The sequence below is a fragment of the Dromiciops gliroides genome, chromosome 3 (assembly GCF_019393635.1).
Source record: "Dromiciops gliroides isolate mDroGli1 chromosome 3, mDroGli1.pri, whole genome shotgun sequence".
Taxonomy (NCBI): Eukaryota; Metazoa; Chordata; class Mammalia; order Microbiotheria; family Microbiotheriidae; genus Dromiciops; species Dromiciops gliroides.
Genome location: NC_057863.1, coordinates 449,124,237 through 449,143,456, shown reverse-complemented (window position 1 = coordinate 449,143,456; position 19,220 = coordinate 449,124,237). Strand labels below are relative to the sequence as shown.

Genomic DNA, 19,220 nt, shown 5'->3' with positions numbered 1-19,220 from the left:
CTTGTGTTTTTAGTTTTTTGGTAACTATGTCAGTGCAATTGGTTTCCTTTGTAATGCTATATATATATTTTTTTTATGCATGTAAAACGTAATTCTGAGGAGTTCATAGGCTTCATGAAAATATCAAAAAGGTCTAAGAAACAAAAAGGGTAAAGAATCCCTGATGCTAAATCACAGGCAGCTTAAATAATGCTCCCCCACACACACACACATTTGAGATGTAAGCATATTTTTTTAATAGAGGAGTTTTTGGATGCTGGTTAATGAATTTGACTTCAGTAATTTTTTTTGGGGGGGGATGAGGCAATTGGGGTTAAGTGACTTGCCCATGGTCACACAGCTAGTAAGTGTCAAGTGTCTGAGGGCGGATTTGAACTCAGGTCCTCCTGAATCCAGGGCTGGTGCTCTATCCACTGTGCTACCTAGTTGCCCCGACTTGAGTAATTTAAAGGTAGATTCGAGGATTCTTGCCCTTCTCATTAAATGTCATCAAATATAACATATCCTAAGATAATTGAGGGAGAGAGTAAAATATATTTCTTTTTAGATACTGTCCACATTTAAAGAAAACATTTTTTGTCAAGTTTTATTATTTTAATTAATTATAGTAGGAATTTCTTTGAATTAGAGCTGATGCCAGTCAGGACTATTCATTAATGCTATTTATTAGAATGAAAACTGTATTTCCCAAAGTCAAAATTATTATTAATTAAAATGTATTACACCCAGCACTGATTCTGCTAAAAGGCACTTTTAAATGATGAATTTCCCTTCCTTTGTCAAAATCAACAATAGATTACAAACTTCACCAAATGAATTTTTATTACAGTAATAGTTCAATAAATATGTAGAACTATGAACATTGCATAAGGAAAAAGAACTATTTATTCTGATATTCCTAATCCTATCTTTTTCAGTGCTCACTATTTTGTTACGTGAGTGTTATGAAATATATTGATAATGAATAATCAACTTGTTTTCACATAGTAAAGAAGTTAATCCTGTTAATGACATTAAATATTCAATGTGTGTACACTGGTCACACTGACATCATCATAATTACTATCAAGGAGAAAAGGGAACAAGCATTAAGTACCTACTAAGTGCCTTGCAAACATTATCCCACGTGATCTATTGAACTATACGTTTCCTTATTTTTAAAACTATGGGATTCAACTATTTAATCTCTAAGGTCCTTTTTTTAGTTTCAAATCTGTTATGTGGTTCAATGGTTTATGAGAAAACATGAACAAGAATCACCAGGGATAAGAAGGCATGGAGGTTTTTGAAGACACATGAAGTAATGATACAAATTATATCACAAATGCAAAAGACCAAAGAAGGAAACTGAAAATTATGCTCAAATGAAGCAATTTTCTTTCCCTCACAAAAGGCTTCTGATGCTTCGTCTCCATATGGGGTTAACTGGGGTTTTCCCAGACTATGACAGCAGAGGACTACTGGAAGGTGGCAGGTTGTATCAAAATAGAAAAGTCTTTAGTCTGGGCTCTGTGACAGATGATGTCTCCTATTTGAGGATGAGTGTAACTAATTTCAGAAAAGCTCATCACTGTAAGGTTGGTCCCCAAGATGATCATTTTTTAATTATACTAATCTATTTAACAAATAAAAATATAAAATAACTCTCAGTGCTATTTAATTTTTTGAAATTACTTTTAAATCGCTTTTCTTCACTTTACCACTTGGGCAGTAAGGATGGCAGAATGGAAAAGAGTGAAGATAATGTTAAGAATATTACCCTGATTTAAGTATTGGTACAAAGTATACAATCTTGGCCAATGGCCAAGTTATTCCTGGAGAAACTAAACCATTTCCATATTGGCATAAAAGTGGTCTGCTGCAACAAATATCACCTGAATTGACCATGACTGGAGAATAGTTATCCCAGTCACTTTTGTACAGTGAATAAAAGGTTGAATCAGAAAATAACATGATAGGCAGAGACATAAGGGGAAATGACAGTAACCATCAGACTAATCACATAAAGACAAGAAGATGATGAACTAAGCAAAGGCAGGATAGAGTCAAAATTCAGTAATTTAAATAGGAATCTGAGTTGTAAAATTAAGGCAGGGGATGACATGGGTACAGTGACCAATTTGACCATGATCTGAAGCACAATAAAGGATAAACTCTAGTTAAAGACTTTCTGTTTTATTTTGCATATTGTTAGAAATCTGGATATGTAAAAATGGGTAGCTACATTCATGGCATTTTGGTGTTTCCAACTTTAAGTTACTTTTAAGAAATTTCTCTTAAAAAGCTTTATTACCAAACCCATTAAGTCAAACTTGCTTTAAATTTGCTGATGATAAATGCAATATTTTAAAGAGCTATTCACAAAGTTTTACAAAATTTCCAAATTCTTAGCCAAATGACCTTCATAAAAATGGGATTCATGTTTTCTTAAAGTAATTTAGTAAGCAAGTCAAAAGTATTTTCTTAAAATTAGACACAAGGCCAAATAAATATGGATGATTTAAATTCTTTCTTGTCACTGACAAAGATGCTTAACTTTTTCAAAGTCAATGAAAAGTGACCTCTTTTCACTTGACTTCCTGATAGAAGTACTCTGTGGTAGGCTTTTGTGGAATCTGCAATATATTTTTTTAAATAAGTTCCAGCCAACTGTGATTTTTTTATAGTTTAGAAATAAATTATTTTTTAATGGAATACTGCCTCTAAGTTATTTTGATTTTAGCATAGATAAATATAAAGGCAAATATATTGGAAGAGTTAGAAGTAAATAGAGAAACCTTTTCATTATTAAAAAACACTATTTGATGTAGGATATTTTTATTTGCCCATTATAAATCTTTGGATAAGTTTTGCTTTCATCATTCCATAATGAATTGTAGTGATATAGCTGTCACAGTAATGATAGGCTATATTGATGTCATGAACTGGATTATAAAACAAATATTTTCAAGAACAACTTATTTTAAAGAAAAAAGCCATTATCTTTCAAATACCAAAAAGTGTCTACTAAGGTTGAAACTGAATATTTATGTTTTTTTGTCATATTTATATGTTATAGCAGAATTATATAAAGAAATCTGTAGTAGCTTCCACAAATTAGGATGTGTATTCTATAGCTGTTATATAAACTCATTGTGTCTCAAAAGTTTTGGTAAAGGTTTGTTTTTTTGGGGGGGGGGCGGGGAAATGAGGGTTAAGTGACTTGCCCAGGGTCATACAGCTAGGAAGTGTCAAGTGTCTGAGGCCGGATTTGAACTCAGGTCCTTCTGAATCCAGGGCTGGTGCTCTATGCACTGTACCACCTAGCTGCCCCAGTTTTGGTAAAGTCTAAAGCTTTTTTTTTTTTTGAGACATCTTAGGACAAGTCTTCACCTTTAAAAAGAGTAAACATATAAGACAAAAAAATAATCTGATAAACTAAGAAGAGAAGAATGATCTATGTCACTTTTTATTATGACCATTCAAATTACAACTAGGACTATAATTTATAGGTGGTCTTAACATAAAAATATGCGATGATTCTATAAAGTTGCAGTAATAATTAAATGCCAGACAGGTTTATCAGAGGCATCATATTAATTTTCATTGCACTTGATAATTTATTGAGAAATATAATAAAACTATACTTTGAATTTGTATTTTTTCACTGATGCTTATCAACCTAAATTAATAATATTTTGACAAAATTAAAATGGGATATTGGAACTCATATTGTAAAATATCTATATGAAATACTACATGAATCCTTGTTTTCCTTCATAAAGAGAATCTAGTGGAAAGTGAAGACTTTCATTTAGATATTCAAATCCCCCACCAGTGACTCACTTTGTCACCTGGGACAAATGGTATACATATTTTGTTGCTACAGTTTTCTGAAAAAGGGTAGTTGTGATGCTAGTTTTGGGGTCAGAAGATTTAAATCATCATAGAATTTCAGAGTTATAATGGCTTCAGTGGCTATCAAAGAAACTGCCTGCTATAACGTGCATGACAAATGGTTACTTGGGTCTTTACTTGAGTATCTCTGAGGTAGCAAAATCTACTGTCTCTGAAGGCAGGCCATTCTGCTTCTGGGTAGCTCTAAATTTGATTCTTTGCAACTTCCACATAGTTTCTCCTCTGACATATCCTAGTTACATTATTCTGGGCAAGTCCCTTGCACTAGCTGAGCCTCAGTTTCCTCAACTGAAAAATGATGATAACCCCAGGAAAAGCTTATTATGAGAAAAGTAATTTAATGAGCACTTAAAGTTCTATATAATTTTTGCATTGAAAATATCTAGCTAGATTCAGGAAACCAGATGTCTTCTTCTAGATTCAGTTAAAAATTCCTAAAATTATTTCATTTTTTAGCCAGAAAAAATCCTAAAATTATTTCATTTGTAGCTTGTCTCTGCTGGAATTTAAGTTACATTTTTTGGATAGCTGAATCAGGATTCAAATATCAATTATGCAAATCCTTTTTATCTAAAATGAAAGTTATAACACTCTCTGGTTGAAAATTCTTTAAAAGATGAATTCAAATTCAATTTTTTTAATCCCAAAGATGTCTGGCTTTGTATACAAGATTTCAATGAATGTAAATTGGAAAAGTGATATTAAATATAGTCTTTTAAAAACTAGAAAAAGTCTTCAAGTTCAATGATGTTTTAATGGCTTCTCAATTTCTCACTTTTATAATCCAAATGATAAAAACTGATTGAACATGCAGTTGAGGATGCCAAAATATTACATAGATGTATCAGAGAATTGTCAGCAAGAGAATCACAAAAATGATGCACTGCCCCAAGAACATGCTGTGATAAGAGCCTCAATCCAGGTTATGGAATTTTACTTTTTTGCAATGGACTTGGCAGGAATATATTTCAGCTTATTGGCATGCAAGACGAGACATTGAAAAAAATATCATATAGGTATGATTTTTTTTTAGGTAACCTGTGCAAAAGTTGTCACATTTGTCTCTGCCTGGTTTAAAACACCAGAACTGCTTCCTTGATTTATCCACTTTGCTTTTTACCCCTGTGAGAAGTAAGAATGTAAGGTAATGAAGGTTACACAAGTAGTCGTATGAGCGTCAGCTTCTAGAATCAGATTATTATTTCAGGATGACTGAAAAAAAGAGAAGGTAATGTGCCTGAATATTATACACCTAAATATGATAATGCTGCTTATTATGTATTTGAAGAAAACTTTAAAAGTAATTTGAAACCCACTCAACATAATGTTAAAAAGCAATTCCCAAGAGGAAAACAAAAGAAATAGGCTAAGAAATTATATAATGCCATCACTTGGTAATACAAGAAGAGAACCGTATGAATATAAGTATAAGATTTTCTAAATATTGCTTCTAAATCAACACTTTATAACCTTCAAAGCAGTGAGGTGGTACAGTGCATACATAGATTGCTGGGCCTGGAGTCAGGAAGACCTGAGCTCAAATCTGGTCTTAGATACTTACTAGCTGTGAGACTCTGGGCAAATCATTAAACTTTTCTGTGCTTCAGTTTCCTCAATTGTAAATTGAGGCATTATAACAGTACAGGGTTGTTGTGAAAATAAATGAGGTACTTGTTAAGCACTTAGCACAGAGCCTGATGCCTAGCAGGTGCTATATAAATGCTTATTTCCTTCCTTTTCTCTCCTGTCCAATACTTCCTCTGTGGTATTTGCTGCTAAAAGGAGTCACTATCAATAAATTTTATATTCATCATAATTATTAATGAAATAAACAGTTTTTCCCAGTGACTGTTTCTTTAACTTTAAACCAGGTTCATGCTTTCCAAAATGACTGCTAACAACACGCCAGATCTTTAAAAATTTGGGTATTCCTATTTTTTTAACTTTATTCATATACATTAGTTGTGAATAATCCACCAGAGTAACTATCTTTTGATTCAGAAGAGTAGAAGAACTGATTGGACAAACTTTGCTTAAAGTTAAATATGGCATTATATTTATGAGTAAAAAGTAAAAGCTAGTAATGGAAGATGAAGAATTATTCTCTAGATTTTCCAAATGTTTGGAAATGAACACACTAAATAAGGTAGTAATGCAGTACTATTGAGAGAGAGAGAGAGAGAGAGAGACAGACAGACAGACAGACAGACAGAGAGACAGAGAGACAGAGAGAGAAAGATAGGGAGACAGGGGAGGGAGGGAGAGAGAGCACGTTGGATTACATTAATAGAAATGTGAAATGCAAAAACTAATAAATTATTCTCATTAGAAGAGAATACATTTTTGTTCCTGGTTACCAAAATATAAAAAAGGAGCAGGGATGTCTGTTCCAGGGATCCTAAAAACAATAATACAAAAATATCTATATTAAACTAATTAGGAATTTAACTGCCCAAACAAAGGAGTCAAGATCAGAATATTTAGTAACATGCATTCCAAAGCTATGATATTATTATTTTTATTATTATTCAGAGCATAAATAGAATATTATAGACAACAATGAAAACAGGCTTGGTAAATGTTCTTATTTTTTCAAAACCAAAACCAAAAAACCAACAAAAAATCAAAGCCCTTGGAGTACTTGTTCTGGAATTTCTCAAAGAAAAATTAGGAATTGTGTTCTTTTCATGAATTTCAATTACATGTGGCTTTTGTCACATAACTACATTTATTTTGGTTTAATATAGTAATTATAGATATTAAAGAAACTGAAATGATGCTAAACCAAATTTTCTTGCCCATCACTAACTCTAGCCAGCTCACTTTTCAGAGAATAAATAGGTCAAAGGTGAATTGTCTTCCCCTGAAAAGATCCTTTCTCCCTAGATTTTGAAATAAATTCAGTGAAATAAATCCAAACCTCTTATTTCCTCTCTCAAACTCAGAACAATGAATCATTTAAAATTGATCATACTTAAAGGACAAAACCCAACAATCCGGGCTAAATTCTAAAATTCCAAATCGCAGCTCAAACCAGGTCACCTTCTTAGGATTCTTTTTTTTTTCCTTGTGGGACAATGAGCGTTAAATGACTTGCCCAGGGTCACACAGTTAATAAGTGTCAAGTGTCTGAGATAGGATTTGAACTCAGGTTCTCCTGAATCTAAGGCCAGTGCTTTATCTACTGCACCACCTAGCTACCCTCCAGGTTACCTTCTGAAAATAAAACTCCAGTGACTCCCTGTTGCTTCCAATAAAGTATGCCATCTTATTTGGTGCTCAAAACCCTTCATAACCTAATTTCTTCTCACTCTACCCTTCCAGTCTTCTTATATATTACTCCTAACCATATACTCTTCAGTCCAGTCACAATGGCCTGCAGGCTATTTTTTTTTTTAGTGAGGCAATTGGGGTTAAGTGACTTGCCCACGGTCACGCAGTTAGTAAGTGTTAAGTGTCTGAGGCCGGATTTGAACTCAGGTACTCCTGACTCCAGGGCCAGTGCTCTATCCACTGCGCCATCTAGCTGCCCCCCTGCAGGCTATTTTTGAATAAGACACTCTCTTGACTCCAGCCATCGTCTTAAGTGTGTGACATTTTCAACATATAATTTACTAGGTAATGTTTTGTATTCTGTGTTTTAGAAGGAATCAAGATTTTGAAGATTTTTAAATTTAGAGAAAAAAAGTGTTTAAAGTACAAATCATTATCATAATGACTATTATACCTAGCATTTATGTATCATCTCATTTTATTGTTGAGATAACCCTATTAGGAGTTAGTCAGGTAGCTTTGTATATAGAGCACTGGACCTGAAGCCAGGAAGATCTGAGTTCAAATTTGGCCTCACATAGTTACCAGTGGCATGACCTTGGTCAAATCATTTAACTATTGCCTGGGAATAATAATAGCAACTACATCTCATGGTTATTGTGAGGATAAAATGAAACAATATTTATAAAGTGCTTTGCCACCTTTAAAGCACTACTTAAATGTAACCTTTTGTTATCATTATTCTTATATATAATCTCAAGAATAAGGTTAAAATGCTTTTAGTAAAAGTCTGGTAAACCTTTTGAATATGGGAGAAAGTAATCTACTACTGGGTGAATGTCAGAGGTGCATGTCTTTATGTCAGAAAGAAATTAACATTTTGTACATTACAGGCAAGGATCCTTTACTTCTAAGAACACTTGGTCACCCTAATGACATAGCAAATCACTGTGATATATGAAAAAATTGGATTTTCTGCTTAGGTTGACTACTGTGCTGTGGCAATAACATTCTGACTTAAGTCTAAGGGCCCTCTGGGATCTGATAGGTGGTTCTTTATGTTCTGAATAGGTGTAATAGTAGCTATCCTCTAATGGTCGTACTGCCACAGATGACAGCATGTGCTTTCTAGTTCCAGGAGACATAAATTGTGTCTACATTAGGCCAATACCCTTCCATCAAGCACAGACACTGTCGTCTGCACAATGAAAACAGATTGATTTAGCTAAATATTCTGCTTGTACTTAACTTCAATAATATTAGAAGGTCGTTAGCCAAAACAGTTCATTAGTGCATAACAAATTATCAAATTACAACTCATAGAAGTATATTTCACCATCTTCTCTATATAAGTCTCCTCAGCTAAACTAGAAATCAACAAGGAAACCTGCCTAGCTGCCAAATGTCTATACCCTTAGTGCTTAAAAGTGAAAATTACAACTTGGACCAAAGAAAACTTCCAACCCAATGGATCTTAAATAAAACCAATTATAGCCCCCTCAACAACAACAACAACAACAACTACCACTAGATATACTTGGAAATTTTTTTCTCCCCTCTTTAAAATCATTTCAGCAGGGTTTTGGATTGCCTTATTGGTAAGGCTTTCTTGAGAGGCCTGCGATCACCCCTATTTAAACAAAACAAAACAAAAACAATTTACAAGCTGTGTGTTTAATAGTAATTAAAAATTCACCACATGTTCAGCTCTTGAGGTTTGTTTCACTCCAGCAGCAATTCAAGGTAGCTAAAACAATCCAGCCACAGAATCAGTCATGTGTCAAGAAGACACATTTTAAGAACTGCTCTAGGGAATAGATACATATTTCCATAAAACTGCATTTTTGATCGTTGCAGCAGGAAAAAAAGATATTCATTATTCTTGAATATGTGATCATATGCTGGTATCTTTTCTGCATATAGTTAGCAAATTGAAAAACCAAGCAAGACCCTTTTGATTCCTTTCTTTCCATTTCAATTCTATATTCTTTTTGAATAGAAGAATTATAACAGGGTAGCAAAAGATCTCTCAGAAATAGGGACTAATAGGCAACATGATACAGAAGAAAGTATGCTGAACTTGGAGTCAGGAAAGATGTGAGTCCATATACTTCCCCTGACATGTATTATCTAAGTGACAACCCATATGATTTACCCTAAGCCTCAGTTTCCTAATTTATATGTAATTAGTATGTAATATGTAAAAGCTGAATTATATATCTATTGTTTTGAATTTCTAAAATTCTATGATCTTTTCTCTGAAATAAAAGTGTCAAGTACCAATGAAATTAAATTATTATACTATATGGAAAATAGATTTACCTTAATAAGTTAACCCCTTACTAGAATTCCTTCTTGTCTTCCTTCTACTGATTCAGTTCCTACCAATCCTTAAGGACCCATCTCGAGTTTCAGCTCTTTCGTGAAACCCTCCCTGAGAGTCTCGTTTAGCTCCTTCTCCTCTGAACTCTCACAGTGTTTGTCCATCATGATTCAAGATTTCATTATAAGCAATTTTCAAGATGTTTTTTCACGTCAGTCTTTTATCCATAACTAGACTATAAATTTACAAGGCCATCTCTTACCTGCTGTGAATCCTACAGAGTACATATACCATTCTGCCTTATGATCATTTGAAAAATCTCCTATCATATGAATTAAGGCAACACAAATAATTTTCTTAAATAGAATGTGAAAATACATATTCAATTCTACCTAATGATCTTTTGAAAAGTCCCCTATCATGAAATAAGGCAACACAAATAACTTTCTTAAATAGAACTTGGAAATAAAATATTTTTCTCCCTAGAAGTTTAAAGATATTTTTTGTGCTAATCAGTTGGATTTGTTATATGATTTATGAGATGTGAAATCCATTTTCTAGAATTAATAAATGAAATCTTGAGCAGAATTGTTAGGAAATTACTGAGGGAAGGCAAATATAAAGACAAAAACTTTATAAATGATTATTGAATATTATTATTTCATAACATCAAAAATATGAATAAAATAATCTTACCTCCTTGCTGCCTTCAACATCTGACTCACTGCTAAATTCTTCAGTATTTACATTTTCAAAATCAGATTCTCCCAGGGCAATTGGTACTGTTACTGTGAGGCTAGGATTGTGAATGCAAGATTGATAGTCACTCTCATCCATCATGTATCTTTCCATGCTGCTGCCAAAACCACTGGTTCCATCTCTTTCTATGTGAAAATGTTGATCTTTGCTTATTTCAGCAAGTGTACGGTTGGGTATGTAATTTTCCTTTTTACTATTCTGATCATCAACTCTTCTGATCTCGTTTGAAATCTTTGGCTTCTTAACAAATGCTTTTTGAATGAGTTCACGTATGTTTTTTTTCACATAATTTACTCCTTTTTTGATCCTCACCACTGCAAGCTGAAGATTGTTTGCATCAGTATCTTCTTCAATTGCTGTAAGATTATCTGAACTAAATGAGCTCAGTAACAAAGCCAGAAAAAGGTTCAGTACCTACAAGCAGTGAAGGAAAAAATACAAGGGTACCTTTTATTTTCTGAAGGGACATTCGTAGACACACACGCATGCCATATACACACATAAGTACATGCATACATATATATGCACACATGTACACATATATGTATAGATACACAAATATATACCTATACACACATACATGTATGTGTATTTAAAGCTTATTCCTCTTTTATCTGCAGATAAAAAAGTCAGACCTGCCATACAAAAATGAACAAAAAAAATACAACCCCCCAAAAAAAACCCCCAACTATTTCCTTGTTTACATATAGGGCAAACCAGTTCTGATTGTCTACGGGAGCAGGTCTTATGTCAGTCTCTTGATGTGCTATCCCCTATGTACAACAGGAGATGGAATTACTTACACTCATAAAAAAAAGACTGTTACTATATCACTACCAAGAGTATCTCTAGGTGATGCATGTAGAAGGAGGCCAGGAATTACCTGTTGCCAAAAGCCTGTTTTAAAAGATTTTGAAAAGAAGTTGAGAGCAGGGAAAACATTACAGAATGATATTCTATCACATATATAATTATTTTTTCTTTCTTTTAGCATTGGCAATGGATTATGTATTTGAAAATGTATGGTGCGGGTTTTTTTTTCCCCCCAGGAGAAATGTTAGTAAGTAATGAGAAAGATAGACTACTATTTCTGTTTTGTAATGTAGGTATGCATTTCTTTAAAAAAAATTTTAGAAACTGGATAAAGGAAAAAGCCCCAATCTAGCGACTTCCTTTTCTCTGCAATATTTATTACCCATGACACTTCCCTTTGGTTAGCATCTTGATTCTAGCCTTTTATCAATTAGTTAATTTAAAAAAATCATTCCTTAACAAGTTGTTGGGTACCTAATGTCTAGATGGAAATCACAAATTATATTATGGCTAGCTCTTGACTAGTTATAATCAAGATAAGCAATATAAATGAAAGATCTACATAATTAAAAGCTTCATTCTAATTAACATCTGCTCCTCCCTTGTAACCTTTAACTGATTTTGTAGTATAGTGAAAAATGACGTTGGACTCAGATAAACCTCAGTTATGGTCCTAAGCCTTCCATTCTGCTTCTGTGTGACCAAGTTGTAAATTATTTCTTTTCTCTTGGTCAAAATTTCTTCTTTTCTACAACTAGTGAGCTAAGCTATAACAGTGGTGTCGAACTGATATAGAAAGGGTAAGGACACTAGTCTGTACATGGGATGCTTTCAGGCCACATATTAACTAAGTTTTAAAATATAATGTTACTTTGTCTTATTGAATTTTATTTTGTTAAATATTTCCCAATTACATTTTAATCTGATTCAGGTTATACTAGCGAGTGTTGCTGGCCCCACACCTCTGCATTTTGACACCTCTCAGCTACATGATTCCTAAAGGTTACTTTGAAGTTTCAAAATCTGTAGCCTAACCTGTTTCTGAATTGGTTATTTTCTTCTATTACCACCATGATCACCATCTAACGATTATTGGATGTCCTTTTATCATATTAAATAATAGCAATGTGAGAGACAGCAAAGGAAAAGGAAATGGGAAGAAAAGATGGTTATAAAATATAAAACAAATTCTATTAGTTATATTATAAAATTTGAAATTAGTAGGCTGCCAATGAATGGAATATTTTTTTAATGTTATTTTTGTTTCATCAATGAAAAAATTCCTGGTGTGGAGATGGAGAACTAACTGTATTTGATGAAAGAAATCCTGGAATTTAGTCTTATCCTATTAGTGCCACTGCCTGTATGACTCTGGTTATTTAATCTCTCGGAAACTCGGTTTTTTGATATGCAAAAATGGAGAAAACAACAACTTACCTATTTGAATATACAGGGCTAAACTAGATGATTTCATAAACTCTAAGAGCTGAGCTAATATATGATACTGTGCCAAGCTTTGCACAAAGGAACTGTTGCAAATCAGTCCACATTTACTAAAGATAATAATCTAAGGCAGAAAACAGACTTGTAAGTAAAATTGAATGTAAAATGTTTTCTCTCCCTTATTATTTTTGAAGTGATAGAGTCTTTAGAAAACAATCAAACAAACAGAAAATGCATTTGTTATTAACATTTCAATATGATCAAGGCATGTAAAAATAAGTGGCGCACAGGTCTGTCTATTCCTCACAATCACTTACCAAATATTTCTTAAGAGGATAATTAACTTAATTCCCACTCAGGCTCAATAATAATTGCTAGAAAGGTATTTGTTAATGACAAAACCCTAATGCCAGTAAATGCTTTACACATCCATTGAAGAACAACACACATACATCAAAGCTCTGTCTACCTGCAAGTCTTCTCCTTACAATACCTTTATAATGATCGTATAGCTTCTGCCATGTTTAACGTCTCATGGAGGTAAGGGAATAGGTAATATCAAATAAGTACTTTCAGCACTAAAATTCCATGTTGCTCCGCAGGGCAACCTGATCATCTGATGAGGGGGCTGAAGGCAAGCAAAGCCAATCAGTCAACTCCATATGACACCATCAAGCTAGGAGGACAGGAATTCATGATAGAGGGGAAATCTATTCCCAGTTCTTCATGGAAATTAGTTTGAAATGTCTCATTAACAGTAAGCAGAAGCGAAGGGGGAGGAAGGGTCTAAGAAGAAGAAATATGCAAGCATAAATGTCAACAAAAAGAGATATGAAGCAGTCCAAGCATTAAGAGTTGCACAGGAAGACCTAAGTTCAAATCTTAGTGGATGGAATGCTGGTCTTGGAATAAGGAAGACTTACTTTCCTGAGTTCAAATCTGGCCTCATACATTTACTAGCTGTATAACCCTAGGCCATCCACTTACCCCTCTTTGCCTTAGTTTCCTCCTCTGTAAAATGAGCTGAAGAAAGAAATGTCAAACCATTCCAGTGTCTTTGCCAAGAAAACCCCAAATGGAGTCACTAAGAGTTGAACCCCATTGAACAACAACAACAACTGAGAAGCCTAAATAATATCCTTTTACATTTAATGGCCATTTTCTTTTTTCTTTTTTTTTTTAGTGAGGCAATTGGGGTTAAGTGACTTGCCCAGGGTCACACAGCCAGTAAGTGTTAAGTGTCTGAGACCAGATTTGAACTCAGGTACTCCTGACTCCAGGGCCGGTGATCTATCCACTGCACCATCTAGCTGCCCCCATTTTCATTTTTAACAACGATAGGATTTCACCAATGAGAAGTAAAAACCTACAGGGATTATTCATATGATAACACTATTTTTAACTAGATAAAGTGATAGTTTTTCCTTGGAATACTATAGTAGAAAGACTACTGGAACTTAGAGTCAGTAGTTTCATTGAATCTCGACCCTGACACATAGTAGTTATGGATTTCTTTTTTCAGTGAGGTAATTGGGGTTAAGTGACTTGCCCAGGGTCACATAGCTAGTAAGTGTTAAGTGTCTGAGGCTGGATTTGAACTCAGGTACTCCTGACTCCAGAGCCGGTGCTCTATCCACTGCGCCACCTAGCCACCCCAGTAGTTATGGATTTTTAGAAATTCACTTAACCTGAGTCCGAGCTTTCTCATCAGGAATATGGAAAGAATACTACTTATATTATCCAGGTAGAAGAATATTTGTACTAAAAATGCTTTGTAAATGCTAGTATTATATAAATGTGAGTTATCACTTTTACAAATATGAGTAATTTACATACCTATAGTCAACCTAGCTTAAAGATTGTTGAATACTAAGAACTCAGCATCATAAAATAAAAAATAACAGACCATGCAATTTTATGCTAGTTTTCTGAATGAACATTTGAAGTCTTCTGTTTACATACCACTAGGTTTCCAATCACCATGACCATCATGTAAACAATGAGGCACATGGATTGACCTGCCACCTCCATACAGTCCCACATGGTCTCTATCCATTCTCCACACAGCACCCGGAACACAATCAGGAAGGAGTGAAAAAAGTCATTCATGTGCCAACGAGGCAGTTCACAATCACTGTTGATCTTACAGACACATTCTTTGTAGCTCTTGCCAAAGAGCTGCATGCCAACCACAGCAAAAATGAAGACAATGATGGCCAACACCAAGGTGAGGTTTCCCAGAGCCCCCACTGAGTTGCCAATGATTTTTATCAGCATGTTCAGTGTTGGCCAAGATTTTGCCAACTTGAAAACTCGTAGCTAAAAAACAAGCAAACAAAGCACCATCAACATTAATTATGATGAAGATTTTACTTTTTAAAATTCTTTCTATTACAAGTCATTATAAATTCAAAAATCAAAGTTAGCACATGTATAATCTGTATGAAATTGTTTACCTTCTCAGTGAGGGACAAAAACAAAGAGGGTGAAAGAATTTGGAACTCAAAAGTTTTTTTTTTTAATGGTAAAATTGTTTTTACATGTAATTAAAAATAAAAGATTAAAAATAAAATTAATTTTTAAAATCAGTCAATTTTAGCTTCTGTCATCAGTACCACTCACTGAAAATTTACTTGATACATGTAATTTCTCACTGATAACAATATCCATAGCACAAAACACTATTTTCTACAAGATAGCAATCTAGTGGATTTGAGAGTGTGGAATTTTATTTAAGGAATAATAACAACAGTGTTCACCTATGTTTTACAATATAGCCAAATATGCTATAGAGGATATAATGACAGATTCAAAGTCAGAGAGACCTAAGGTTCAGGTACTGTCTGTGATACTAACTATATGACCAAGGACAAGAAAGAGACTTAACTTTGATCTTATGACATGATCAGTGTCAGAGGACATTTTTACACCAATGAAATAACAGGTCTTTGATGTATTGATATATTGATATGACATTCAATTTGTGACAAAGGCCAACTGCTATTTTTATAATTTTACAAGTAATAAAATAATAGTTTTTATGATATGTAGTGGCTATTTTAGCAGGTATAATTGGATTCCCAACTACTCCTAATATATAAAACAATAAAGTCAATATACAAATATTTTTTATTGTCCATTCAGGGTTCCCCAACTTCTAACACTTACTAGATGTAGTGTTTGGTACATAGATTCTACTTAATAAATACTTAATGATTGATTGATTGCTAGGCAGTATAAGTTACCCCTTACCTTAAAAGAAAGTGTTATTTGGCTCATTTATGTCCCTGGCACAAATATAAAATTGGAGACTCTTGGTTTCTTTTTTTTCTTAAAGATTAACTTTGTTTTTTTACTTTAAAATACCTTATTTTGAATTTCCTTCACTTTCCCCATATCTTATAAGGTCATATTCTTAATTTAACTTAAAAAGCAACATGTTATTATGTAAAATAAAAGTTCAAAGGGTGGGCAAATGCTACTATTGTTTGTTTTTCAAATACAGAATATAAAGGAAGGTCTGTTCTGTACTTACCAATCTGAATGAACGGAGGACAGACAATCCTTCCACATTGGCTAGGAAAAGCTCCACTAAACTAAGGGTCACAATGACACTATCAAAAATGTTCCAGCCTACTTGGAAATACTCATATGGATCCAAGGCAATTAGCTTTAAAACCATTTCTGCGGTGAAAATCCCAGTGAAGACCTAAAAGCAAACCAAAATGTAATTCTAGAATTAGCAATGTCCATACATTCTTATGTTAATAAAAAGCAGAATTTAACTCTTGAGTGGATTTCACACAACTGGGGTATACAGAGTGGCCCTGGAAGTACTCACACCTCTCCTCACTGCCTACATCATGCTATGATCATGCTTTGGGGAAAAAAACCCAACACTTTCTGTTCCAGATGGCCAAATCTATAATGATCTAATGCCTAACAAAGTATACACAATATTGTAGTGAATTAGGCAAAGTACACTGTCTCCCTCTGACTGAGAATGATAAACGTTTGACACTGTCTTAAAGTGTGAGTATCTCTAGTGTTCCAAAGAACATTTCTGTGACAAATGGCTTATTAATAGATTAATTAGTAGAAGTGAGGAAAAAAAATCCAGACTATAAAGTCAGGGTGGTCACCAAAGTAAGGCTACCAAATTCTGACAAAGAAGTACATTGTGAGACATCATTAATTCATGATTTTAATATAAAAAGGGGAAATAAGTGAATAGAGTGCCAGAATTAGATTCAAAATAACTTAGGATTCGAGGCTTGGCTCTGACTCATAAATTCTGTGACCAAGGGCAAATCACTTAAGGTGAACTTAAGAAAGAAGTTTAGAAAGACATTTTTCTCATGAACCTTATAACTGCCATTTTTGTAGTTACACTAGGAACAAATCTCTTTTGACCATAGCCTCAAGGGCTGTCATACTCAGAAAGGATGCCCCTGAAGTCAGCTGGACTGGAAAGTGCCATTCCCCAGGCTCAGAATATCTATGCTCAGTATGTGAGGAAGCCAGGTCTGTGAAATTATTTCTTTACATTCCTCATCAGGAATCTGTGAATCCTGAGAACCAAGTTCTGTAGGTGTTACTACTTCTTCTCTCAAACACTCAAGCTGGAATTCTGGGTCTAGTTAATGGTTTAATCTTTTCTGTTAGCCAATTCTTACCAACTCAGTATTATCCCTCTATTTATTATGATTATTTATTATTTTATTTTATTTTTTTTGAGGGGCAATAAGAATTAAGTGACTTGCCCAGGGTCACATAGCTAGTAAGTGTCAAGTGTCTAAGATTGGATTTGAACTCAAGCCCTCCTGAATCCAGGGTCGGTACTTTATCCACTTCTCTATTTATTATTATTATTATTATTATTATTATTATTATTTTTTGCAGGCAATGGGAGTTAAGTGACTTGCCCAGGGTCACACAGCTAGTAAGTGTCAAGTGTCTGAGGCTGGATTTGAACTCAGGTACTCCTGAATCCAGGGCTGGTGCTTTAACCACTGTGCCATTTAGCTGCCCCTCTATTATTAACGTAGCACTCTTGAATTCCTAGCATCCACTGTTAATATAATACTAAAAGGATTGTTTATTCCCTCAAATATGTTCCTATATCTCTTTGCATATGAACCTCACCCTTCCTGGAGTGTTCTCTGTCCTCTCAGCTAAAGCTACAGCTAGAGAGCTAGCTTGAATCTTCTTGAGATGGGACTGCTAGATTTTCAATGTGAGCCTTTATATTTTGGAAATCAGCTAACACTACAGGGCTTGGTTTATTGCTTTGTTGAAATTGATGTTAACAATATAGAATAAATTTTAAAGTATATACATTTTTTCCAGCTATCCAATTCAACATCGACCAAAATAACCCTCACTATAGCACCTTCCACAGTATTCACTGGAACCCTTACTCTATGTTAAAGAAATTTGATTTTAGTCTCAAACTTTTCTTTAAATACTCTTACCTCACTGAATGAAATGATGTGTAATAACACAACACTGATAATGCTAATACAAACCTTTTTTCTATCCCTTAACCCATGAGACCAGGAGGAGAGGTGGGTATATACTTTTCTCCCTCTGCTGCCATTAGAGGGAAATATGCTTTTCTCATTTAAAAATTACACAATTTAATCATGCTACCTTCTATCCATTCTTATTGTCACACACCAACTTTCAGGATCATCTAGAATATCTTTCTTCACTGACTTGAGCATCTCTATCAGCCTTCTTTCCTTTTGATCCTATTACCTACAATAATCTTTGACAACTTTTAATATTAATGTTGATTTATCCTTCTAATTGATATATAAGAGGGTATGGCAGTTCGGGCTAGCTTTGGAGTCAAGAAGACCTAGATTCAAATCTTGGCTCTGAAACACACTAGCTGTGTGATTACAAGGAGTCCACTTGCTTTGTCAGTATCCTTGGGCCACTCTCTGACTATATATTAGAACTATGTTGCCATTCAATATTATTGGATATTTCCACACTGAGAGTTGTGTACACTGATGATATCACATGTATGGACAGTCTTTTCCCCTCAATCTGTCCTCTACCAAAAATCCTTATAAGACTTTGACCTTAGATTTTCCCAATAATACTCTTTATCTCCATCCCCTTTAGTCACATATAAATATGGGTATATTTTAGACTTTGTTGGGATTCTACTATCTCTAAGATCCTTAACTGTGAAATTCTACAACTTCTTGGCTTTGTACTCATTCCACTGAATCTACTTATCAATATCACTGGGCAGTCTCTCCACTCCTCCCTGTATTTCTAGTCTGTATTCCCATTTCATTCACTTGCCTATCCATCTATGACCCTATTCAGTTCAGCTTTAATCATTTACCCCTTTGAACTGCCAATTCTACCTTGCTAATCCTCAGCCATGAGTGTATGCCCCTAGTATTTGTTTTCTTATTTCCACTCAGGTCACAATACATTCTTGGAGAAAGTAATAACTGTGTTGATATTGTCCCTTATAAACATATGCTACATAAATTCAGTTGAATTCTCACTCCTACTTTGCAGTCACTTTTTTCAACTCTTGACTCTAACATTCCCTAAGGACTATTCTAAATATTATCATCTCTCAAGCCCTCAATCCCAACTCAATATGTGTGTGTGTGTGTGTGTGTGTGTGTGTGTGTGTATACATGAGGTGAGTGAGTGGAAGGAATATATATATGAAATCAAA

General features: G+C 34.1%; 1 protein-coding gene across 1 annotated transcript in view; it reads right to left on the bottom strand.

The window, feature by feature from the left end:
- The window catches only part of LOC122751493 (sodium channel protein type 9 subunit alpha), a 211,277-nt gene that overhangs the window by 52,122 nt on the left and 139,935 nt on the right, over nt 1-19,220 (bottom strand). The window contains exons 15-17 of the mRNA XM_043998561.1: nt 16,044-16,217; nt 14,471-14,827; nt 10,190-10,666 (exon numbers count right to left, since the gene is read on the bottom strand). Coding sequence (XP_043854496.1) covers nt 10,190-10,666; nt 14,471-14,827; nt 16,044-16,217 — 1,008 coding nt within the window. The remainder of the gene's footprint in view (nt 1-10,189; nt 10,667-14,470; nt 14,828-16,043; nt 16,218-19,220) is intronic.